This window comes from Fundulus heteroclitus, chromosome 12, assembly GCF_011125445.2.
Source record: "Fundulus heteroclitus isolate FHET01 chromosome 12, MU-UCD_Fhet_4.1, whole genome shotgun sequence".
Taxonomy (NCBI): domain Eukaryota; kingdom Metazoa; phylum Chordata; class Actinopteri; order Cyprinodontiformes; family Fundulidae; genus Fundulus; species Fundulus heteroclitus.
Window position 1 is genome coordinate 18,626,448 of NC_046372.1, and position 25,859 is coordinate 18,652,306.

General features: G+C 42.8%; 1 protein-coding gene across 2 annotated transcripts in view; it reads right to left on the reverse strand.

Annotated features, from left to right (window-relative positions):
• The window catches only part of kremen1 (kringle containing transmembrane protein 1), a 94,744-nt gene that overhangs the window by 11,622 nt on the left and 57,263 nt on the right, over positions 1 to 25,859 (reverse strand). For both annotated transcript variants that reach the window (XM_036144125.1, XM_036144124.1), the window contains exons 4-5: positions 3,892 to 4,016; positions 1,247 to 1,400 (exon numbers count right to left, since the gene is read on the reverse strand). In XM_036144125.1, coding sequence (XP_036000018.1) covers positions 1,247 to 1,400; positions 3,892 to 4,016 — 279 coding nt within the window. The remainder of the gene's footprint in view (positions 1 to 1,246; positions 1,401 to 3,891; positions 4,017 to 25,859) is intronic.

The window sequence follows — 25,859 nt, forward strand, 5'->3', positions numbered from 1 at the left end:
AGGAAACTGGTTCGAATAACTCAAGAACCAGTCAGACTCAGGTATGCCATGATCTGGAGACCTTCAAGCTCGGCTGAAATGTGCAGGAGTCCACAAATCCAAGTCAAATATCTCCTGAGCATGAAAGAAATGTTTCATGCTTAGAAAGTATAAAGACTGAGCCTTTTTTCCCACACTGATAACAATTATGTTCAAGAGGAGTCAAGGTAAGGTTGTCAAAAGTGGAGCTCCATCTGTCCCACATGGCAGTGGATGCCTCATGTGATGAGGCTGTTTCAGTGCCAGCGACACTGTGGCTTTTCACAAAGTGAACGCAGATAATAAAGAAGGATGACTTCACCCTCCGATCAGCAGCTAGAGGCCAAAAACCTGGACAGAACCATGTGTCCCAAAACTGGTTCTGAAACGGCCCTAAAACTCAACCCCAAATGAAAATATTTCTGACTGTGTTAAAAAGCCAGTTTCTGTTCCTAAGAACCAAACCAATTTCTATTCACTCTACCATTTCTGGATCCAATCAGAAGCTGGTTGGTGGCTACAAACAGCGCGGGGTCAAGGTGCAACTTGCTGGGGGAACTAAATATTATTGGAGATGAAACCAATCATTTCTACTGGCGCATGCACGTAACAACAAACAAGTTGTTATAGGAAACATTATTATAACGGCGGGAGTTAATATATTACATTATTTTATCAGTAGTAGGAAAATTGCTTGTGTGTTTTAAACGAAAGCATTTTTCAAATTCTGCATTTTTTCTTTTGCATCTTTGTGTAAAGAGTGAAATGCTGAAGCTGCCGTGTTTCACTCAAACGTTATCAGACCGTGAGAATCTCATTCCACACGTGCCTCCAGTCATTGCACAAGATCAAGAAAACGGTTTGCAGTTATCGTCAGTGCAGCCAATACTGTAAAAGCTACGCAATATGTATGAGATGAAAAAGAATAAATAATGAATAAAATACATGTGACAATTTGCAGTACGGTGCTACTGCGCTGCATAGAAAATTACAATTTATGGAGTCCATTTAGTACCAAGCAGGCACTGGATGATATTTTTAAGGCTCACAGGATGTAGCTCTCACTACAAATGGCACCCGGTCTTAGCAAATTTAACCCTCAAACTTTTCACTACATGGTTTTGTCACACTCCCCCCCCCCCTCCCCCTCCCCCAGAACTATATTGTTTTTCTGCCAAGCTGCAGCACAGCCACAGGGAAAATCAGACTAGGAAAGCTCAGAGCTTACCGTCAAAGACGATGATCCAGCCGTCTCCTCCGCAGGGCTGAGTGTGATCACCGAAGCAGACGTGGTTACACTCCATGTTGGACGACTTGACGTGGTCTTGCAGGTCCGCCTCGTTGCCACAGAAGCAGGCGTACCCTGACTCCATGCCGGCAAGCTGCAAAGTTTGGAACAAACCCCAGTCAGTGATTTTCATTGGAAATCAATTTGGCATGGCAGACAAGGAGACAAGCCTCTCAGGGACTCAGTCTGCTGACTGAACACATACACACCAAGATTTTTCTCTGCTATTGAAAAAAATGCCTAAATTCTACCAACAAATGCAGGTAGCTTGATTAACAGCAATTTGCATGACTTAGTCAAGAGTATTCACACCCCTTAATGTCATATGCTTTGCTGTTAGGTTATTTTTTTTACTATTATTTATGTTTTCAGCATTTCCTTGTTGTGTATTATGTGTTACAAGTCTTTCCATATTCTGTTGCTGTTTTTGCCTTTTGCCTTTTACCATATAGCTTAATTTTTATACTCTTATCTGTGAGTAGTGAAACCCTGTAAAAACGACATCTTTATGCAAAACAAACCAGGCCTTTTATCAAGAGCAGCAGAAGGAAAAAACATTTTAAACATTACAATTTCATTAAAGTAGTTCTTTGTATTAACCTATAAAAAAAATCCTATGAGCCGGAGTGTTTGTAATTGTGACATGACAAAATGGGGGGAAAAGGACGGAAGTCTTGCATGGCACGGTGTGTGTATACTGTCAAGACAGTAATTCATGCACAAATACCAGCTTTTAGCAGTCAAACAAAAGTTGTTGATAATTAGCCCCTTAAAGAGCCAGAACAGAAAAAGACAAAAAACCTCACTCATAACGTCGTCTCCGCCACTGGACGCTTGTTCTCAAAAGAATCATTGTCTTTCCTTGAAAAAGGACACCATTGTTCCAATGTCTGGCCTGAAATGAATTCGGTGAATTGAAGGTAGAGGCAGCATTTCCCACTCGCCATTTTTTTTGTGTGTGTCATGGAACAGGAATTCATTCAGCCTCTGCTCCCCTCACCACCTTTAAAATGATGTCCTTTTGCTTGCATCAACAATGACACGAAACTGAGCGGAGCCTCTGCCTCGCTCATCAGTCATGCTCTTAGTCAAAAAGTCACGCGGGTCCGGATTTTAAAGTGCTTGTGTTTCAGCAAGGACAGTGGCTGTAAAAAAAAAAAAAAACTAATCAAGACACCATCAAGCCTTCACTTTTTTTTTTCTGCAACGTGTGTAAAACTAATATGAGAAGGACCCGTCGGTGTCTGTCAACGTGTACGGGCTGAGGCGGATCTGAAGGGACAGAAAATCAACAGCGTGCTCCGTCTGTGGCGGCAACAATGGCCGTGAAGGAAAAAAAGGAAAAAAGCATTGGCGAGGAGGTGCCCAGCGGGCTAACAGCCATTCATTTCCCGCTGTCAGGCCTGATTATTGGGATGATTTGTCATCTACAGACTGGTTTAAAAGGAGGATGTTTGATGGCTGAATAAGAAGGCTATTTAAATGAGGATAAAACTGACCATAATTAACATGGAAGCAAAAAAAATAAAGTCTACATGGAGAGGTTATCGGATGGTATTCAATCCAACAAGTGGATAAAAAAGGATCAGAACGCCTAAACAACAAGGCCCCAGCTTACTTATGCAATCTTCTTAAACTGGGCGTTCACTGTACCATTGTTGCCATTTTTGGGCCGATTCTTCAGTCGTGCGAGAATCTTTTGAATCGGGCCAAGTTTCAGCTGCATCGTGCGTTGTGTAGCGTACAGGGGGGTAACGAGGGGCGATCAGCCTCTTACGACCACCTCCCGATAAGGAATCGTACGATCAGATGAAAATCAAACATGTTTGAAATTCAGTCGGCCCTCCTGAGGAGATGGTGAGCGCCTCCTGCTGTTGAAGCAGAGCTACGAGCCGATTTCCCCCAACCTGGCGCACTGCGCATGTGCAAACAAGGGAATTCTTCTTCTTCTCAGACGAAAACACAGGAGTGGAGAGAAGCATGGCGGCGGTACGTGTGGCATGGAGTCAAACTACGGAGGAGCAACTCGTAGAATCGCATCAGAGCGCCGTGCCGTACCGCGTAAGAACAGATATGGTGAGCTGTGAAGTTTTAAACCCTGTGGTTTCGTCGTACAGTTTGAGCTGTATCTGAGAACAACGATTAAAAATATGGTACAGTGTATGCCCGGCTTTATAAAATAGACAACTACACATTTCCTTAATTTGGAAGCTTGGGTTCTGTTAGTTTTTCCATGGTCCAGATTAAGAAACTGGGGGGATCGAGCCTCTTGGTCTGCGGCACCAAGGCTGTGGAACAGTCTACCTCTGCAGCTGCGTTTAGTTGACTCTGCGAACCCGTTTAAAAACTTTATTTCTTTAAACAGGCCCTTTGTTGAATGTTTGCTTTTATTGTGATTTTATCTTATTTTTAGAATGTTATTCCAAATGTTGTTTTACTGGTTTCCAGCACAGCGCTTTGTGATTGCTTTGTCTGTGAAACAGCGCTTAACAAATGCACTTTACTTACACTTTATGGAAAACATAGAGTTCACGTTACATGTTTTCCATTTGTTCCACATGTTAAGACTTCACCGTAAAGCTCACCGTGTATTTCTGACCCCGGCAGAAGTTGATGCAGGTCTGAATCGTGAGTTTGTTGGAGATCTCGTGGGTGCCGGGAAGGGTCGGAGGATGACCGGTGTCTTTGAAGCAGCCCAAATTCCCAGGCACTGCAGAGAGACAAGGGAACAATAAAAAGGACATTAGGCAACTCAGATTATTTTTATGTAATTTAAACATTTAATATATTCGCACAAGGTCAGGGCATTAACAGATTAAGCCAAAGATTCAAAGCGTATCTTCAATCTTTTTTCATGTGATTCAATAAAACTCAACGGGTTTTCTTTTGGAATATGTCCCACTTTTGGACAAGATCAATGTTTTCTTATCACTCTTAGTATTATCTCTTTAATCTAGAAATAGAATCATAGAAACAACATATTAGGACACAAACAAAAAGCATGCGGTCTACAGTTTGGTCAACGAGGTGGAGCTTAAAGATCACAAAACTTTAATAAAGGACATAAAAAGCCAGAAATGATAATAAGTGAATCCATAAGTAGTGACATAACATTTCCTACTCCTTTAAACTTGTGTGTTCATGAGATATCGCATATAAATTTGCTATTCAGATTAAAAAAATATACAATTATCTTCTAAGTGTCATTTGAACGGATAATCACAACAAAAGGAATGCAACACAATGGTTATTTTTTTCACACAAACAATCTAACCGCAATCTATAATGGAGTGTATGTCTTTTAAATGTGAAATCAGATCATTGGTCTCAACTTTACCCTGTTTTGCATGGAGACGTTAGCAGGGCAAGCTGCAAGTCTGAAAACCAGACAGCTAAGGGCTGTCAGCATGAAGGTTAGCAATAAGGCTAACTGCTATTAGCATTGCACGCTAATACCAATGTATTTTCTCTATGAACTCGTAATATGTATTTTCAGCATTCTGGATAAAAAGGTAAATAAAGAGAGAGGGAGAGGCTGGAAAGATACACAGATGTATGGATAGCTGCATGTCCTGGCTTCATTCTTATTCCTATTCTGTAAAAGTTGTGTCCATTCACCCATCCATCCATGCATAGCTGGATCTGTCTGCCTGCTTTAATCCACAGCGTATTCATGAAATACAATCTCATCTCAAATACAATCTCACACAGTGATTACACACTCCAAAGCCTTTAAAATCAGTATAATAGCTTCGGAAGAGCCAATAAAACCCCTGGCAGTCCATGTCCCACTTATGATTTGTTTTTCCTTCAAATTGGCTTTCTTGTGTTTTATTGCAGCATTGCGAAGGGCAGCAAATTTGACAAACAGGGAACAAATTCACAAATTGAAAGCTATTTCCTTGGGAAGTAAGGAGAAAAAAAAAAAACATTCTCCTTAGCAGGGACGTTATAAGGCTACAGGGCACAGAAGACCTCATTAAAAAAAAGATGAGCAAGACACGATCAAAGACTGCCAATCACGCTTTGAGACGCAATCGCTATGCAAAACAGAAAGCCACCAGATGCATTCCTGTTGCATGTCGGGGGATTCATTTGATCACAAGTTGGATATCAAACACAGGAACATTTTTCTCGGCACAATAATAACAAACTCTCGGTCTCCCGGTGCGACGTTTGACAAGTCCAGAGGCTGCAGGGCTGCGTGTCCCCTGATGATGCACGCCGGCACTGTCCCAGAACTGAGACTCTCTGCAGCGGTAATCAAACTGACAAACAGAGCTGCTGATGGCAGCTTCCACCGGTGAGAAGCATCCCTTTTTCACTCCGCTGTCCTGGTTCTGTTTTGTAACGTACTGATATAAAAAGAAACGTGGACGGACCACGGATTTGCATGCAATTTAGATTAAATATTTACACCCCTGCTGCAGTCAAAACATCTGCCATCGGACCAAACTAACCTTGATAGAGACCACACACGCGGTCGCAGAGCCTGGGTGCTCGTGCCAATTTTTTATTTTTTTTTTTGAGCTGGCACGAAAGCCCAGTTGCATGGCCAGCTAAATCATTTCTGTTTATAAAGGAACAAAGCAAAAAGGCTTGTTCGGAAGGAAAGTGTGACATGTTTGAGATTCCACCGCTGACTGGTGCGCAGAAGGACAAAACGACACCAAACAGACACATTCTCCATTGTTGACCCTAAACTGACCGTTATTTGGTCTTCCGCCGCACTGGCTTTGACAAATGACTCAGCAGTTGCAGACAATGTCGTCTAACTCTGTCGCACAAGCAATAAATCAGGACCAGTATTCCTTCTTTTTTTTTTTTTTTTTTTTTTTCCAGGCCCGGCCAAGCCGCAGCTCAAGAAGAGGATAAATATGGGGTTTTTCGGGTCATTTGCTGGGACACAAAGGAACACGTTGGCAAAGTTAAGAGCTGGATTTTATGACAGGCTGAAGGCAAAACATGACGGCGACGAGAAAGCTCGAGGTTCTCGGTGTTTTGATGCGGAGAGCAGCGAGTGCAGGGGGAAGCAGTTTCTTTATTATCCGCTGCTCAGGTATGCGCCGGATTGACCCCAGAGGAGCGCGCTCCCCAGGAGCCGAAGAAGAGAGGAGAGATAAACACCTGGTTGGGAAACCAAGCAGCGACCTCCCTCCAAGCAAGGCAGGTCGCACTTCAATGACGCTCTATGAAAAGCAGAGAAACTGCTACTGCGGGGCTCAGCAGCTCAGATTAAAGGCAGAGATGGCCTTTTCTTCCACTTTGCTTTGACAAGAAGATTTCAGGCTGCGGTGAAAAGCGTCGCTCTTTGTCCCCGTCTCATCTCGCTCCTTGCTGCCGAGCAGCAGGTGGGATGGTATCACGGTGGAGCAGCTCCGGATTTCATACGCATCTTAACGCCGAAAAAAAACGCTTGGCGGCCTAACGTGTTGATCCTTAAAGGTGCCCCGTACGTTTTGAGCCTGAAAACAACCGCCGCAAACATCTGCGCTGCAGACTCAACGAGCGCAAATATTCCACACGGGGGAAAAAAAAAAAAATGCTCGACACACTTCAAAGCTGCTGCTGGAATTAGGGTTTTAATGAGCCAGAGGCGAGAAGCGGAGGAAACACGAGGTGCTCCAACCCCAGACCTATGAAAACCCTTGGAGAACGCAGCAGGAAAGGGGCTCAGCTGAAGCCTCCCTCTGGCAGCTCGGTTTGTTTAGCTCCCTGCAAGGCAACGCAGCAAACCCAACAGCAACGCTTGTGTTCCTCTGCTGAGGGGAGCAGCAGAACGCCAGGACGCACGAGAGAGGTGGAGAGAAGAAGAAAAGCGCACAGGGATGGGATGGAGAACATCAAACGTCTGCAGCTGGCTTCGGCAGCGAGTTCATGCAAGCAGCCAGATGAGCTGAGGCGACAAACGTGTTATTATGGGAACCAAATCTGAAATTCCTGCGACACCTGGAGGGTTTAAAAGCAAAGAAAGAAAACCCCAAAGACACATTCGAAAAGTCTTCTCTCTCTCTCTCTAATTATTGTAAATTGACTTAGTTTTGACCTTTTGCTTTATTCTCATAACGCAGCGTTCCAGATGAGGCAAGACAGAGAACATGAGGTCAAATAGCAGGTCAGTGGAGTGCTTCAGGGATTCAGTTCAAAAGCTAAAATCACTTTTTTTTTTTCCCCAGAGCAAGACGACTACAAAGACAAGCACTGATTTGATTTTTAAACATCCTCATTTTTTCTCAATTTCAAACAACTTGATTACTTGGAAAAAGTCTTTCTTGTGCGTTGCTGGATGCAGCGCATCAAGAAAGCGTCCTCCTGGAGTTCAAATATAAACCGAATTGTCAACAAATGGTAATGTTAGTGAGGGCTGTGGTTTTTTTATTTCCACTTTAACAAAATAACTGGATTAAGTCTTTTAGTTTTTATGGCCAGGATTAATGATTCATTTACTTGAAAAAGGGAAAAGTCGCATCCCCAAGTGCCCAAAAGGCATTTATTAAAATCCTGTAGTGTGTCACGTTTCCTCTTTTTCTTCTGAATATTCTGCACGCTAATAAAAAATAAGCAGTGGAGGCTATTTCAGTGCTTCCGTAACCAAGTGTCGTGAGCTAATGTGACAAGAAATCCTAATTAGTCCGCTCGGTCCATGCGGCTCAAAAACAAGAACATTTTTAGCAACAAAAAAGCCGCATGATGAGCTGATTAAACATCGAATCAAATCAATGTAGCAGCTGCTTTACCTGCACTAAACTTTAAAAAGTCTTACTAGCTTTTCTTCTTTTCATGCGTCTGTCTCTGTCACTCTGCAGGAACCTGATGCATTGATTCACAACAGGTGCTCCCCCCCCACCACTCCAGTGGTTACTCAGTGAGGAAACACGGATTTCTCTGTGAGTTTCTAAGCGTGGGAATACAGAAGGTGAATTTAAGGCGGCTGATCGACAGCGCCCAAGCAGGTCGGCGATGAAAGCTCCTCCAGGTGCTTCAGTGTACGGGTGATGGCACGAGCTTTGCACAATTATTAATTACTCTCAGAAAACAGGGAGTGAACCTTTTTCAGACAGTTACTCTTCTCCTCTCTTAAGCCAGTCTGATAATTAAATAATTGTTGCTATTTATTCTATTTTCATGTTCTCTAAACACTTTGTCGCGGCTTTGCGCAGCTCATTTCGCAAGCATGAAATATCTGTTCAACGAGCAAAAGAATGTAATGAGATTTCAAAGGTCTAATACAGAATATGTCCTTTTGAGTTTAATAAAGTACTTTTGAATTGAGCTAGATTTAAAACAAATTTCATTAAATCAGAAATATATCTAAAAGTTAGATCAATATCGTTATAGGTGGCTTTACCAGCAGTAATACCATTCAATTCAAATGAGTAGTCTTATTTATAACATATGAAGATAACAAAACAGTTTTGTGCATGCAAAGATTTCAGTTGTGCAATATTAATAAACATTTTATCATTTTGAGACACAGTTCCTACCTTTTTAAAGTACTTTTTTTTCTTTTTTTTAGATTAGGTCACCCAAAACCTGCAGAGTTTCAGATAGATATCAAGAGATATGATTGGATTGATTCCATTCAAGTGGTCTATGACACAAGCACAGACTTATTTCCATTATACGTGTTTATTTCTTTTGAAATAACTTGAAAATTAAAGGGAAAAGACAATGTTTTATATTCCTGAACACAGGGAAACAGTTGAGGTCCGATAAAAACAAAGTGTCCTTGTGTTTTGCAACTTTAAGCACGTTTGAAACTTCTCCCTGTCTTTCAGAATAAATGAGAAAAACATGTTTATAGCAGTGTCTTAAAATAATTGACTTTTTTGCTGCCTGCACGATATTTGCGTCTCACAGATCAGTTGAAAGGTACCAGCCTGGTCAACAAGTATGAAGATGCTTTAACAACGCCCCGCAACGAATTATCTCTAACGCAGACAAAAGGCCCTGAGCGGTTTCGATTCATTTGGGAAGCCTAACAGCGGAGGAGCCTGGAGAGAAGAGCAACACCTGAAGATTTTGCAATCGCTAAGGCTGCCAGAGACGTAACCTCCAGTGAAAAGAAATGCCGGCATGATGAGGCAAAGCAGATGGCTGCTCTTCTGTGTGTTGGTTCACATGCTTTACATTCTGGCAGCTTTACTAAGCAAAACACTTTCTTCTTTTTTTTTTTATTTGTCGCCGTTTTTACCTTCAAAAGTCTCATTATAGAAATCAGTGTAGTTTAACAGAATCTCGTTTAGTTTTTGACTGACTTTAGGGTGAAAGGAAGAAAAAGAAGAAAAGAACCAGTCTGAAAAAAAAAAAAAGAAATTGATCATTTTAGTTGCATCTCCGCTTCATTAACATCCAATTGAAAACTCGTAAGTGCCTCCATGCTGGAGAGCGGCAGCTAAACAAGTGGGGCTGAAGGAGTTTGTGCAGCACTTTAAAAGCTCATTCCTCAAGTGCTCAAAGGATCATTACGAGTAAATTAAATCAAGGGGTATGCTAAGATCTCGGGAAGTCTTCCAGCCGCTCATTTCTCCACCACCAGCAGGTTAAATATCCAAATCTGATGCACACGCACCTCTTCTCGGCCTTTATTCCATGCCTTTTCTCCTCTTTTTTGTTTTTTCATCATGCTTTGGCCTTGTTTATTACCGCTTTTGTAGTACAGTACACTCAATATGTAAACAAATACAGCTGCTTCATTTCATCAAGCCTGTGATTACTCTAGTCGACGGCACCGCAGCCCACCAGAACATAAAGAAAAATGGAAAAAATACGCCACAAAGCTCCCCCAGGAGTTTCGGGAAACTCGGTATTGTTTGTCAAGAGCTGGGAGTCGATCTTGCGTGTTTCAGCCGCTTTGTTTTTCTAAGAGGATCATAAATTATCCTGCCTCCAAACGGAACAAGTTTGCAATGTAAAGCAAACGGATTTATTATGGGGCAGAATGAGAAAATTTAATAAATCTAACGCAGATTTACCCCGGCACATTTCGTTGTTCGCAAAAGAGCCTTTGCGGTACATTAAACAGGTACCGCGTTTGTAAGTCGTACTCTCGGCAAGTGATTTCTCTTTGTTTGTGTGTGGGGTGGAGACAGTTACAACGAGACTGAGACGGAGCAGATCAATGTCCCTGCTTTGGGGCCTTGGGATGGTGACTAACCATCTAATTAGAGGGAAGGGAGAAGACGCGGAGCTTTAAATGAATAATTAGTGTCTTCTCTGAGTCCGAACAATGCAGGGAAGACATGAAAAATGGCCACGGCAGTGCATCGCCGCCTCTGCCGACAAACCAAATAGGCCGTGTCCCGAGGAGAGCCAGGAGACTTGATACTGGGGAGATCTGGAGATGAAAAGATGAGCAGATATTTTGTGGCCACCTCAGGTGAAAGATAAGCACTCCATTTATCATCACAGGCCTTCAAAGCGACTGAAGTCTCATTCGTCTGCAGCGACAGTCCCTCCTGCTTATCTTGGCACCAGACGGTAACTTCAGATTTCCTCGCTTTCTAGTTGCATATTTTCACATTGATGTAAATAAACTTTACTTCAAATGCTGGAAAGGAAGTCACATTGCAGAGTAAAGTAAAAGCTCTTCATCTTTACATAACTAAGCAGTCATAAACGGCATATTAACTGTAGTGCTGATGTAATTATACCACAAAAGAGCTAAAGACAACTATAAAAAAATAAAAAGACCTAATTTCTAAAAACGTCTGGTATAAAACAAGACAATCATATCAAATCCCCTAGTAACTCCCAGCAAAAGCAGCATTAGTCTTATCAACAATATGACTTTAAGGAGCAGCAGAAAAGTATGATCATCATGTTGCTGGAGAGGAAACACTTTTGCACTGTTGGTTTAGGACTAATTTCCTTCCACTGAAAAGCATAATAAACAGTTCAGTTATAACCATTAAAAACATTTAATAGATTGAAAACATTGAAACCCAGAAACATTAACTAAAATTTTTTTTAAAGCAATATTTCTTTTTCATATCACAAAATTTACAGTTGTAATGTTAATTGCATTTCTTTATTGTTTATCGTAAAGATGACCACACAATGGATTTATATTAGGCAACAGCAACTACATTTCTGAAAAGTTTGAATGCATTGTTTGTTGTTATTTCAGCTTTTAACTTTTTGTTCTCTGTCATTTTTCTCTTCATAGAAGGTACACCTGGTCTGGCGTTCTGTTAGCTGTGACATCATCAGGGGAGATAGATCATCCGCTATTACCATCTAACATAGAAAGTACTCCTGGATCAATGTGAGCTTCTGTGCTTTCTGTGTCTCTGCTCTGTCTTCTCTAAGCCCCAGTGGGTCGAGGCAGATGAGCGTTCACACTGAGCCTGGTTCTGGTTCTGCTGGAGGTTCTCCTTTCTGTTAAAGGGGAGTTTTCCTCTCCACTGTCGCTTCATGCATGCTCAGTATGAGGGATTGCTGCAAAGCCATCAACAATGCAGACGACTGTCCACTGTGGCTCTACGCTCTTTCAGGAGGAGTGAATGCTGCTTGGAGAGACTTGATGCAACCTGCTGGGTTTCCTTAGAGAGGAAAAAATTTTGACCAATCTGTCTGGATGATTTGACTGAATTTAACTTTGTAAAGTGCCTTGAGATGACATTTGTTGTGAATTGGCGCTACATAAATCAAATCGAATTGAATTAATATCTGCAATATGTAAAAAATATGTTTTATTAATTATAGAGAGATCTGATCAAATAATGGTGAAATATCTTATATCTGATAAAACAAAGCAGAGAGTACTGAAAGGTACTGAAAGGTCACATTTACCCTGATTTTACTTTGGAAATTTAAAGCTATAGCCAACAATTTTTAAATAAATAAATAAATAATAGAATATAAATACTAACCCCCAATATTTTGTGTAAACAGATGTGTCATATCAAAGGTGACTTGCAAATGAGGATATAACACTGCAGTCGCTATAAAAACCATTGATAAGGGAAAGTGCTGCAATACCTCCAGACTGAATTTCCTGCCGAAATAACCATCAACTTCTACATAAATAATCTCTAAATACAAAGGTGATGATCATAAAATAGCATTTACAGAAACATCTTTGACACTTTGAGTTGTTCTAAGATGTAGATGGGGTTATATCTAGAAATAGGAGCATTCTGATCAAATATTGATGCTCTGTGCTCTTCGGTCCTCTCATCCGACAAATCTGTTTTAAAGAGACGTTCGCTATCAGAAAAGTCCGGTATGTGTTTAATTTCAGCACCTAAAGCAATTACAATGCAGTTCAGCGAAACGTGTGTGATTTCAGACTAATGTTCCCACCACTCTAAGCAGTCGGTAGTTTAAATCCAGCAGTCCGGCAGCTGACAGAAATTGTGACCACACATTTTGCTGAAAGGATCATTCAGATTCTTAATATTTAACCGTCAATGAGTTTTAGGATTAATTTCAACGTTTTTCTATTTGTTTTTAAAGCTCTTCATGGCCTTGGCCCTTGCTACCTTTATGGGCAGCAGCACCATTATACACCATCCTGCTCCCTCAGGTCCTAAAACAAAACGGACGCTTAAGGAGAACCGAGCCTTAGCGGGGGAAGGTCCTAAAATGTGGAATGAGTTACCACTGAACATCAGGCTAGGTCACTGATTAAATCTCTTCTTAAAACTAATTTCCTTGCCTTGGCCTTTGACACCGTGTGAGAAGTCGATGTTAGCTTCTGCTTATTTTATTAGTCTTTTATTACATGGTCCCTAATGTATTTCAATTATTGTTTCCATACAATGGCATTTTTAATGTTTTAAATGTTTTTTTTATGTATTTTGTACAGCACTTTTGTCCCTTAGGTCATTTAATATTCTTTATAAATAAAGCTGGATTAGATTGGATTTAAATATTAATATATAAGCAAATAAATGCATCAAAACAGCTTATAAGGCCTGCGATTGATGTATTTAAGCGTAAGTGTTTGAAAATTAACATTCAAAATGAAATGCCTATCTTTGACTTTAAGTACCTCTCTGCTATATACCTTGACCAAAAAACAATGATTGTATACTTATGCAGTTCTTATTGACTATACACCTCAAGTTAAGTAAAATATGTTAAAAATGAAAAGAAAAAAAACCCACACATGCACTTAAGAGATAAAATAACACTTATTGTAAAATATCCATTAAAAACTTGCATTCATTTTATGTAAATAAAGCAATATTGACGGGCTTTTGATCACGAGCCATCATTTGTGAACCCCTAAGTGCTTGACCAGCCGTCTCCTCCTCCTCCCTCTGAAGAGGAGCACACAACGATGGCCAGTCTCCTCGTTCTCATTAGCAAACATCTTACAAAACCCGCTCCCCTCGTAATCAATACCTTTAATTCCCTAATGGCCCCGGCTAATTTAACTGGACCATATCTGGAGAAGTCGGAGCCAGAAGGGGGAGGGAATCTTTGTGATGTCCTCCTCGTTGTTCGTGCTGGAATTTTCCCTGCTTTGAATAAAACTTTCCTCCCTGCACTGGAGACACTTATTTATTTCTTGAGGGCAGGTGTGCACAGCGTTTTGAAATGGTCAGATTCTACTGACTGTGTTGGAAGCTTTGAAATCTGTCACGTTCTGGTTTATGTTTAAGGTATTTTGCCCTCCTTCCTTAGGTTCTCTGGTTGCTTTGAGTTTTGTCTTGTCTAGGTTCTTGTTTACTGTTAGTTTATCCTGTTTTGTCATCAGTTTTAGTCTTAGCTTTATTTTCTGTTTTAGGTTTGTACTTCAGGGTTGTTTTGTTCTTTATTAGATTGTGTGTGTGTGTAGTTTGTTTCTGTCCACTTGTCTTGTCAGCTATTTATATTTGTCTGATCTGTTCTTGTTTTGAGCCTCAGCACTGATGTCTGGTCTAATTACTTATTCTGCACACCTGCCTAACTCCACCCCTGCTGCAATCACTTCTCACCGGTTTCACCTGCTTCCACCTCCATATAAACTGTTGAGACCAGACATCAGTGCCAGGTCGACTGTTTGAGTATGGGTGAGTCTCCTCCTGCAAGTTTCTGTTTATTGGTTTACTTTTGGATTTTTGACCCCTTGTCTCCAGTTATCTGAGCCATCCTGTTCCTGTCGGTTCCTGTCCTGCCTGCCCCGTTAGTCTGTTTATTTTGGTGCCGTCTTTTGGTTGTGAGGTCTTTTTTGGTTTTTGCCTCAGTCTTTGATTTTTGTTAATAAAGAACCTGATCTGAACATCTGCTGGTCTGGCTGAATTCTGGGTCCGTTTCCTCTGATCCTTACAGTACGACCTGGCCAATACAGGACCCATCGCCAGACCAGCACGTTCACTTTTTTTTTGCTTTTTCCCTGACTTTTTTTTTTTCTTCTATGATGAGCCTGCTGCGGCCCTGGAGCTCTTTCCCCTACAGAGCTAATTTGCAGTGGGCCTCATTTGAGGGTTCCAGGCTGGCGTTTTGTCCCCCTGGTGTTGGTCCCAGACGCCACACCCAAGGGAGGAGCACTCTGCCGCAGCCGTCCCTCCGCCGCAAACGCCGGCGAGTGGTTACTCTGGCTGACGCATCGGCTCCTGTCCCTGAGGGGTCGCCGCCAGCGGGCGACTTGAAGACCCAGGAGGGTCCGCCTCCGCTCGGCGACGAAGAGGGAGATTCCGAGGGTCCGCCTCTCCCCAAGTCTCCAGAGGGGGCCCTGGAGGGTCCGCCTCTCCCCAAGTCTCCAGAGGGGGCCCTGGAGGGTCCGCCTCTCCCCAAGTCTCCAGAGGGGGCCCTGGAGGGTCCGCCTCTCCCCAAGTCTCCAGGGGAGACCCAGGGGGGTCCGCCGCCAGCGGGCGATGAGGGGGTCCAGGAGGAACAGCTTCCACCCAAGCCCCAAGAAGGGGTCCTGGAAGACTCGCCCTCGATTTCAGCTCCAGTGCCGGCTCACCGCAGCTTTAAAGCGCAGCATCCAGTGCCGGCTCCCAGCAACTCAAAGACTCAGCCTCCGGTGCCTGCTCCCCGCAGCTTAAAGGCACCGTCTCCAGTGCCAGCTCCCCGCAGCTTTAAGGCACCGTCTCCAGTGCCAGCTCCCCGCAGCTTTAAGGCACCGTCTCCAGTGCCAGCTCCCCGCAGCTTTAAGGCACTGTCTCCAGTGCCAGCTCCCCGTAGCTTTAAGGCACTGTCTCCAGTGCCAGCTCCCCGTAGCTTTAAGGCACTGTCTCCAGTGCCAGCTCCCCGTAGCTTTAAGGCACTGTCTCCAGTGCCAGCTCCACATAGCTTTAAGGCACTGTCTCCAGTGCCAGCTCCACATAGCTTTAAGGCACTGTCTCCAGTGCCAGCTCCACGTAGCTTTAGCGCACTGTCTCCAGTGCCAGCTCCACGTAGCTTTAGCGCACTGTCTCCAGTGCCAGCTCCCCGTAGCTTTAGCGCACTGTCTCCAGTGCCAGCTCCCCGTAGCTTTAGCGCACTGTCTCCAGTGCCAGCTCCCCGTAGCTTTAGCGCACTGTCTCCAGTGCCAGCTCCCCGTAGCTTTAGCGCACTGTCTCCAGTGCCAGCTCCCCGTAGCTTTAGCGCACTGTCTCCAGTGCCAGCTCCCCGTAGCTTTAGCGCACTGTCTCCAGTGCCAGCTCCCCGTAGCTTTAGCGCACTGTCTCCAGTGCCAGCTCCCCGTAGCTTTAGCGCACTGTCTCCAGTGCCAGCTTCCCGTAGCTTTAGCGCACTGTCTCCAGTGCCAGCTTCCCGTAGCTTTAGCGCACTGTCTCCAGTGCCAGCTTCCCGTAGCTTTAGCGCACTGTCTCCAGTGCCAGCTCCCCGTAGCTTTAGCGCACTGTCTCCCGTAGCAGCCTGTAGCCAGGCCCTGTCGCCCGTAGCAGCCTGTAGCCAGGCCCTGTCGCCCGTAGCAGCCTGTAGCCAGGCCCTGTCGCCCGTAGCAGCCTGTAGCCAGGCCCTGTCGCCCGTAGCAGCCTCTAGCCAGGCGCCGCCACCCGTAGCTATTAGCCAGGCGCCGCCACCCGTAGCTATTAGCCAGACGCCGCCACCCGTAGCTATTAGCCAGGCTCCCTCTCCACTCGCCTGTAGTCAGGCTCCCCCTTTAGTCGCCTGTAGTCAGGCTCTGTCAGTAGCAGCCTGTAGCCAGGCTCTGTGTGTAGCAGCCTGTAGCCAGGCTCCCCCTTCAGCTTGTAGTTCGGCACCTCCGGTAGCCTTTAGTCCGGCGCCAGTTTTTGTCCTCTCTCTCTCCAGGCGTTGGCCTCTGAGGGTCTCGTTCCACCGTCCGGGACGCCCGCCGGAGAACCAGACACGCCGGGGCCGTCGTCCGGGACGCCCGCCGGAGAACCAGACACGCCGGGGCCGTCGTCCGGGACGCCCGCCGGAGAACCAGACACGCCGGGGGCCGTCGTCCGGGCCGCCCGCCGGAGAACCAGACACGCCGGGGCCGTCGTCCGGGACGCCCGCCGGAGAACCAGACACGCCGGGGCCGTCGTCCGGGACGCCCGCCGGAGAACCAGACACGCCGGGGCCGTCGTCCGGGACGCCCGCCGGAGAACCAGACACGCCGGGGCCGTCGTCCGGGACGCCCGCCGGAGAACCAGACACGCCGGGGCCGTCGTCCGGGACGCCCGCCGGAGAACCAGACTCGTCGGGGCCGTCGTTCAGGATGCCCATCAGACTCTTTGTTTTTTGTTTTTCGACTTTCGCCCGGTTTGGGTTGTTTTTGTTTTGACTCTGGCCCTCCGTCCAGTACCTCCCTCCACCCACCCGGTCTAGTCTGTCTTGTTTTAGGGTGTCTGGAATCCGCCCTTAAGGGAGGGGCTCTGTCACGTTCTGGTTTATGTTTAAGGTATTTTGCCCTCCTTCCTTAGGTTCTCTGGTTGCTTTGAGTTTTGTCTTGTCTAGGTTCTTGTTTACTGTTAGTTTATCCTGTTTTGTCATCAGTTTTAGTCTTAGCTTTATTTTCTGTTTTAGGTTTGTACTTCAGGGTTGTTTTGTTCTTTATTAGATTGTGTGTGTGTGTAGTTTGTTTCTGTCCACTTGTCTTGTCAGCTATTTATATTTGTCTGATCTGTTCTTGTTTTGAGCCTCAGCACTGATGTCTGGTCTAATTACTTATTCTGCACACCTGCCTAACTCCACCCCTGCTGCAATCACTTCTCACCGGTTTCACCTGCTTCCACCTCCATATAAACTGTTGAGACCAGACATCAGTGCCAGGTCGACTGTTTGAGTATGGGTGAGTCTCCTCCTGCAAGTTTCTGTTTATTGGTTTACTTTTGGATTTTTGACCCCTTGTCTCCAGTTATCTGAGCCATCCTGTTCCTGTCGGTTCCTGTCCTGCCTGCCCCGTTAGTCTGTTTATTTTGGTGCCGTCTTTTGGTTGTGAAGTCTTTTTTGGTTTTTGCCTCAGTCTTTGATTTTTGTTAATAAAGAACCTGATCTGAACATCTGCTGGTCTGGCTGAATTCTGGGTCCGTTTCCTCTGATCCTTACAAATCCACCTTTTTTAAGTAAAAAAACATGCTTAAAAGTTTAGTTTGTTGCATAAAAATACAGCACCCTCCCTACTTTTTGGCACTCCCGGTGAAGATGTAAAAAAAACAAACATAAAATGAATTAATCTTTTATTGCTGTTGCATGATCTGACAGCCAAAATCTTTGAAAAAATCTGACCTTTAAGGCCCAACATTAACTTTGCCAACAAGTTTCTTCTAACCTTTTTTTTCTTCAAATTTGGAGCATACAGATGGGGAGATCTTTAACAATTCCTGTTTGCACAATCTCATCTCGAGTCCTTTCTCATGTACTGTTCGCTTTAGGTTACCCCACAGATGAAGCTTTGCAGAAGGTGATCAGCAGCTCCTTTAGAAGGTTGTACTTCTTGAGTTGTCACAGGAAGTACAGTCTCTGCAAGGCCTCATCCCAAAAATGTGTATATGTGTGAGGGACCCGCTTGGGCCCCGAGGAAGGTTGGTTCCCAGGAGCTGGAAGTGATCTATAGCACTCAACAACTTCTAGTTGATGATAGTGAGGGGAAGTTTTGTAGGGACAGTTCTCCAGAAGTTCACCTTTATCTCCACAGTCTTGAGTGGGTTAAGCTCCAGGGTGTTCTGATCACACCAGTGGACCAGCCGGTAAACTTTCTGATGGTTCTGGATCAGAAGAAGATGCACCCCAGCCTCGTCTGTTTTGAACCAGAGACGGGCATACTCAGTCCAAGCGCCTTTAAAAATGGCCAACTTATAAACCGGTGAGAATGTATCCATTTTAGGCTTATTAGGCAGCTGCAGAATACAGAAACTTCTTTCAGCGCAATGTCCACAGGGGCGCGCTATTCCCATGAGTTGACATTAACCAGGGGCGTCCAAACTTTTTGTCACGTGGGCCAAAATTGTCACGTCAAAAGTATTTAAAGGCCAAAAAAATTTTTTAAAAAAACTTATCTACCCCAAAAACATATATTGGGATTTTTTTTACGTGCTCCACAAAATATGATCATGCATTATTTAATTAAACAAAGTAGTCAGATTTTCTGTAAGACAGGGATAAATAAATGACTATAGGTCCAAAAACTGTTTTGCGCTTGAGTTAATGTCATTAGATATATGGGGTCCTATTTGCTATGAAATTAAATAGAATACAAAAGGTGTTGTAATTGAATTAAATTAATACTTTCTGTTGCACATAACAGTTTCAATTGCGAAAAGATTTAAATTTGTCTGTGATAATTTTGCTCTCAATTAAAATAAAAATGCTGCTGGCAAGGCTGCACAAAATCAGTCCAGGGGCCGCAAATGGTCCTGGGGCCCCACTTTGGACACCCATGACATTAAAATAAAGTAGAAGAAAACTTGCTTGGGGGCTTTGTTGACAATTCACCACTTTCTTTTTGTCTTGTTGCAACCCCCTGTACCATGGTCCTAATCAAAAAACACGACTGTTCCCAATAATTCTGGCACGAGTGATTCTTTCTTCACATGAGACTTTTCCCCAAATGAATAAAAAATGTACTCAGATTAAAGATTAGATAAGATTGTTTTCTTACAGTTAAAGATTAATTCATTGAAAAGCTTTTTACAATTTTTTTACAGGGTCGAAAGAGTTGAAGGCACCCTCTCTCTCTCATATCCCCTGAACCTTTTAAGCTTTTATCTTTTATTTTTCCAAATAATCAAGAGAGAGGTTTGCAGTAGATAAACATTATTTATTAGCGCCAGTTGGAAAAAAAAAGGCTACTGTAATAGGAGCTTGACTGGAAGTAGAAATTTATTAAAATTGGTGCCAGTCAGGCTTTCAAATTGGGCCAAACCACACATCTTTCCAAATAACTGTATCCAAAACTGAGAAGGCTATATAAATCATAAAATATTCTTTGAAATTAGATTGTTATCAGTTTAGATATTTAAAATAATGTTGAAAAATATGTGTGTGTATCCACATTTGTAAAAGTTAACCAGATTTTAAGAGACTGACACCCTTATGATAAGCTTTCATTTACAATTAGCACTGCTTTCGGTAATCTTCGTCCAAGGCGAGCCACATGACAAGCCTCTCAGGGATTTCTGCTTTACTGAAACTGCCTTCAATAAATCCATCTTTGTCTCTTAAAAAGTCATGACCCCCCCACACCCCATTACTAATAGAAGTGGAGAAAAACAGCAAATTCATACGACAGAACAGCAATTTGCAACACATGTCTGACGTCAGTCCAGCATCAGATCGCATATATTATATATTGTAGGAGCCTTTTAAGAAACTACAAAACAGCATTAGCTCAGTGAACCAAAAGGTTCTCTGTCTCACAGTCCAGGTATGAACACTGTTGCATCTGGAGCAACAAATTGACTCAGGCACACACCCTTCCCCTCGTAGTGGTGTCTGAACCTGCTTCGGAGTGCAAGCAAAAAGCGCTGCTTGTGTTGAACGCTGGCATCGGACCACCTAGGGAAAGTATTCTGCCTCTAAAAACAATAAAGAGTGAGATAAATTATGCAATCCCAGAGATCCAAAAAACATCACAAGGTCAACCACAACCGCCACGAGGCAGGGCTGCAACTGAACGTCAGTCTGGGCTTGATTTCCAAACCACACAAACGACTTTGTTTCAACAACATATCTTTCTCCAATGCAGTCTCTCTTTTCTTCTCAGGGCAGTTAACTATTAATTTTGCTTCAATAACACTGTTTCCCTCCAAGCTGATTCCCATGCCGTAGTTTTGTTTCACAGAACTGTAATTTAAGAACAGTGTTTGTGTGTATTACTTAACATTTTTGCTGTTTGGTATGCAACAAGACAGTCATAAATTCAGATGAAAACATCGTTAGAGAAGCCTTCATTTGACCCTTCTGTAAAAATCAAGCTGTAAGACTAGATAAAAATTTGTCTTTTTTACTAATTCTGATGGCACACTGTTGTCTTATGTCTTGGCTTGTATGTTAGCAAAATAAAAGTGTTTGTAACGTAGGTCTAAATGTGTGGAAATTACAGAGATTTAGTGGAACATCAAGTCTTGTCACGTCACAATAAGCAATGTTGCAAAAAATCCTTTGCGGCCCAGTTAACCTGGTCCCTCCAATTCAGCAGCAAAGGGTGCGCCTACTCAACTGGGGGTGATTAAAAATGCAAAAAGTGCTTTACAGAACTCATTCAAGACCAATATGAGAATTAAAAATGTGCCCTTTATTTTCTTGTTTTTCTAATTGGAACTTGTACTCCCCATTCATAATACTACCCTGGGCATCTGCCCATGTTAGCCAGAACACAAGAAAGGCCATGATTTTTGCTATCCTGTTATCCTGGATCCCCAGATGAGTAAACTGTCTTTATAGTGTAGCGTGAGAATATGTAATCTTATTATTCGGTCTTTTTAGTGACATTACAGTCACAGTTGCCTTGACTCTGTAGCAGAAAGGTGCATGTGCGCAGTATGCATGGCATGTGTGAGCTGATGGGGTGGAATTATACCAACATGCTGATAGAAATCAGTGGCATGCTGGTTTATGTTTATATGGTGATCAAATTATGTAGGCTACAGCTCTAAAATGTATTATAAGGCCATACAGGTTGTTTTTTTTATATTTTTCCATCAGGTCTTCTAATGGCATGAAAATAAAGACCAGAAGCACAATAGTGTGACAGCAGTATAAGTAGCCAAAAGTGGCAGCCTCCACTCCAAGGTTGACATTTCTGATGAGGAAAACCTTTTGTAGTCAAGCAAGAATGAAACTGGGAACGTCTGTTTGATTATACCATAAACAATGGATATAACTTTAAATATTTCATTTAGTTAACAAAATTTGTGATAACTGGTTGGTAAATGACCCGCACTAATTGGTGTGACACATTGTGTTCCCCCTTAGAGTTTCAGTCCAACAAACATGATGTTGGACCGACGAAAAGTACCCAGAGAAAACCAACACATTCCTTCGAGAAAATCTTCAATCTATTCACCCACAAGAAATGAACTGCTCATAATTCATCAGCTTGTATTTCATCAGAAAAGGCGGACGTTTACTGCTGTTGGGGTCAGGAAGTTCAAAGAAGTCTTGGTCTTGTAAAAGCTTTGATGGACACGGAGCAGAATTCCCTGCATGTACACGCAGCGAGCACCTGGTGGCACTCACGAGTTCCTCACCTTTCTCAGGTGTCGGCTCCACTTCAAAAGGCCATGTGGCGGCATCATAAATCAGTCTTAATTAAGCAACATCTCATCACTGCATACTTTTCTGAAGGTTTGGGAATAATAATAAAAAAAGAAAGAACGCCCTAACATATTACTTTGTTTAAATGTGTTCAAGGTGTGGCTGCTTTTGCCAGATGGATGTGATGTCGTTGGCGTTGAGTCTTTTTGTTACGCGATGACAGATGGTTAATCAGCCTTTCCATTTGCATTGTTCGCAAAGACAAAAGCAGAGCCGCATTACGGCGCGGTAGCCTGGTAGGTAAATGTTTCAGATGCAAACTCCCAAGACAGCGCGATAACAAAGACGCATCTCAAAATAACACTAAACAGGTGGGAGCTGTGGCATTTTGATAATAAGACTCATTACCTACCAGGGCAGGTAATGTCAGTCACATTAACGATGTAAGATGCAAAAAAGAAGCAAGCACACACAGCATCGCATGCTTAAAAATATACATAATTAAAGTGGTGTGTTAGAAACTGGCAGTTGGAGAGTTTACACAGGGTTTATTATTATAGGAATTACCATTTACGATTCTCTTTACAATGGAGTGTCATCCACTGCCTTTTTACTTATAAAAACACTTTTTTTGTGTGACACATTTTAAAAAAGAGAAAGAAATCACAGCTGCTGCACATCTCTGTAGTTAAGAACAGCCACCGTGGCATAACAAGTTTTTCCTGGTTATTTGCTGTTGACAGATGAAGTCCCAAAGTGCAGATCAAAGCTACTTTGTCTTGGCAAACACTTGAGGACTTCGTCTTGACAGTTTCACTCTGTCAGTCACATTCAGTAAGGGCATATTGTTGTTGCATGTCAGCTAAGAGGAGCCAGGCCCAGAATGCCTTTCCAGCGCGGAACGCTCCGGGGAACTGTCACAAAAAAACAAGTATTTCAGAACGTCACAGCCCAGAGTCAAAGGCATGCCGCAGAGTCGCGCTTGATGGTATCCAAAAAAGCTTGCTTTAGCAGCTATTTGTGTGATTAGAAATTCATCTTTTTCTTCTTTTTTTTTCCTGTATCCTTTTTTTTGTCTTTGTATGTGTTGTACTGTAAAGTATGAAGAAAACGCACCTTTGATAGAGACGCAGTGTGAACATAAATAGGTAAGAGTTCACTCAGAGCAAAGCTGATCATTTATGCATGAACTGCACTCAAATAGAATCAAATTTTTGAGAAATGCAAACGCCAGGCTGTGCATTTGATGTTTTGATGGTCTGGACCTTGAATTTGCAGGGCATGGAAAAGCAAGTTTATAAAGCAGACATTTGGGACTAACTTCACATTTACCCCTGGATCAACACATGCAAAGACTCTAATTCTTCCCAAATGCTGTGGCTGCAGTTCACAAACCAGTCCAATGACCTTCATGTTTTGCAGCTGTTTTTCCACCCACCATCTCTTTTATTTGAGCATTGGATTCACAAACCAGATTGTCCTAAATACATGCAGACCAATCATGCCCATTATATCCAGCAGCTGGGATTAATTTGCACCTATTTTTTGCCTCTGGCTGACCTTGTCCTGGCTTCAGACATGAACAAAGCAGATGCAGTAAAATGATCAAAGACAATTTTGATTTAAACTTTTTTTTAAATTATTATTTTAATTAAAGAATTCCAGGTCCTGACTTGAGGAGATATTCCAACACCTAAACAGGAGGGATAATATCGGAAAGTTGGATCTAAATCATTAAATAGTGGTTATGTACAAAATTGTCAAAGTGAAAAATTTGGACATAAAAAGCATAGACTACAGTTAAAACTATCAGACCAGTAAATTATTACACATAGATGATACAAATATACTACAACAACTTATGATTATATAAGAAACTTGTGTGATGTGTTGCCAAAAATATTTTAGAAACATATATTATTCAAAAATACTTATTTGCGTCAAAATGGATATAAACTGAACCGTTCGCATTTGCCTAAATTGTTGCACTTCTTCTGCCAACAGCGCTGCAACAAGAGACAGTCAGTCACTGCAGCCACTTACCTGACCAAAACAATGAGCTGCTAACGGAAGTTTTAAACTCTGTTAACATGGTAAGTACAGCCAGAAAAAACAAAAAAACAAACAAAAAAACATCCCCCGTTTAGCTCATAAGGCAAACAAAACTGTTGTTCGGAGGTTCTTTCCCTATGTGGTAGATGAACAGGAAAAAAAACGCTCTGCTTTGGTATAAATCAACGCAGGAAAACGTTAATCAACCGATGGCTCAGTTGGCTATTAAATATTGAAGCAATGAAACAAATCAGTGTCTATTACTCCATTATTTAGTTTTAAAGGCTACTGTGGCTAATAATAAAAGGTTATGGTGGAGTCAAGCTGAATCTGACAATGAGAGCAGATAAAAGTAGGAACCTGTATTTTCACCTGATCTCCAAATAGCTCAAGTTACTCATGGTGGGTAGAGGAACCAGAAATTTAACCTAAGTGGCGATACTCTCAGAAGAAAATTCAGAGTAAAAATACGGTGAAGTACAACTACTCCGAAAAGTAGTTTATTTTATAAAAGTTACTCAAGTAAATGTAACCGAGAAAATTTAACTAGTTACTACCCACCTCTGAGTGTGTGAAACCTTTTCTGAAACAGAGTTTATTTTATCCCCACGTGACCGATGTGTTCCAGTGAACCTCAGTTGAACAATATACACCATTATTCAGTATAGAGTACCTTCTTGAGTTTTGTTCAATAATCTCCGTATGTTTAGAATCTCTTACACTCATACGGTTAGAATTCTGTAGTCCAGGATTTTAAAAAAGCACCACAATGATTTTTAACAGTCTACACCCTTCAATCGATTTAAAGGATTATCAGCAATCATTTCAGGCCAGCCTCATTGAAAACAAGGTGTTACTTGAACTTTCCTAACATTCCTCAATCTATATTTTTGCAAAACCAGCAGGTCGCTGCTGTACCCATTTCTTTCATTACAATAAAAGTACCACCAACTTTAAGGTGCCAACTGCATAATTCATTTAGGTCTTCTAGAATACCAAGCAATTTGTTCGGGATGTGAACTGATGTAAATAAATATCTGTCATTTAAATGTGTGCAAACTGAATTAGCGCAGAGACATACCATTTGCTCAGTGCAGCTATTACAGTAGCACCTCCGCGACTGGGTCTAGTTTCAGCATGAAAACCTGTGTGAAATGGGCCCTGTGTGCTTCTGGCTACATGTGACTTTTCCCTCAATTCGCTCTCCGTGTCACCAGGGTGGCGTGACCCTCAGTGACAGCGAACCCTGCTGGGTGGAAAATGATCTGTTGGCAGGCAGTGCAGGTGCTTCGGCGAGTGGCAGCGATCTACCAACCACGCGACATCAAACATCCGCAAAAAAAACGTAGACAAAACGAAGGCAGAGACAAAACAAAAGCCAGACAGAAGGAAAACAGAGACATTTGTTGCCTTTTTTCACTGGCATCCGCTAAGGTTTTTTTTTTTTTTTTTTCCCTGGCTCTACTTGACGGAGAACGTTGACACTGAGAGATCATCTGCGTTCTCTCACTGGGCACCCAAAGCTGTTGAATTAAACAGATCGAGAACAAGCAGCGCCAGAAGGTGAGGCACCACGTGGCGATTGTGGTTTCACAAAGGAAGAGACAAAGCGTTCGTGTCTGAAGCTCCCTGCAGGGAGAAACCGTCCCGACTGAACGAGACACTGGACGCACCGCTCACAGCGAACCTCAGCTCATGTTCTTACTTAAAGGGCCCAGATAGAGAATGGGATGACATATCAATGATAGGGGCAATGCTTTCACTCATTAGACAGAGTACACGTTGCAATATGCTTGACAGAGCTGGACTGCAGACACACCAGCGATAATGTAGAATAATTTGAAGCCAACCTGTCCCAGTGAAAATAGAGAAGTGACTAATTGATCATCAGGAAGTGCAACCAGCATCATAAAAG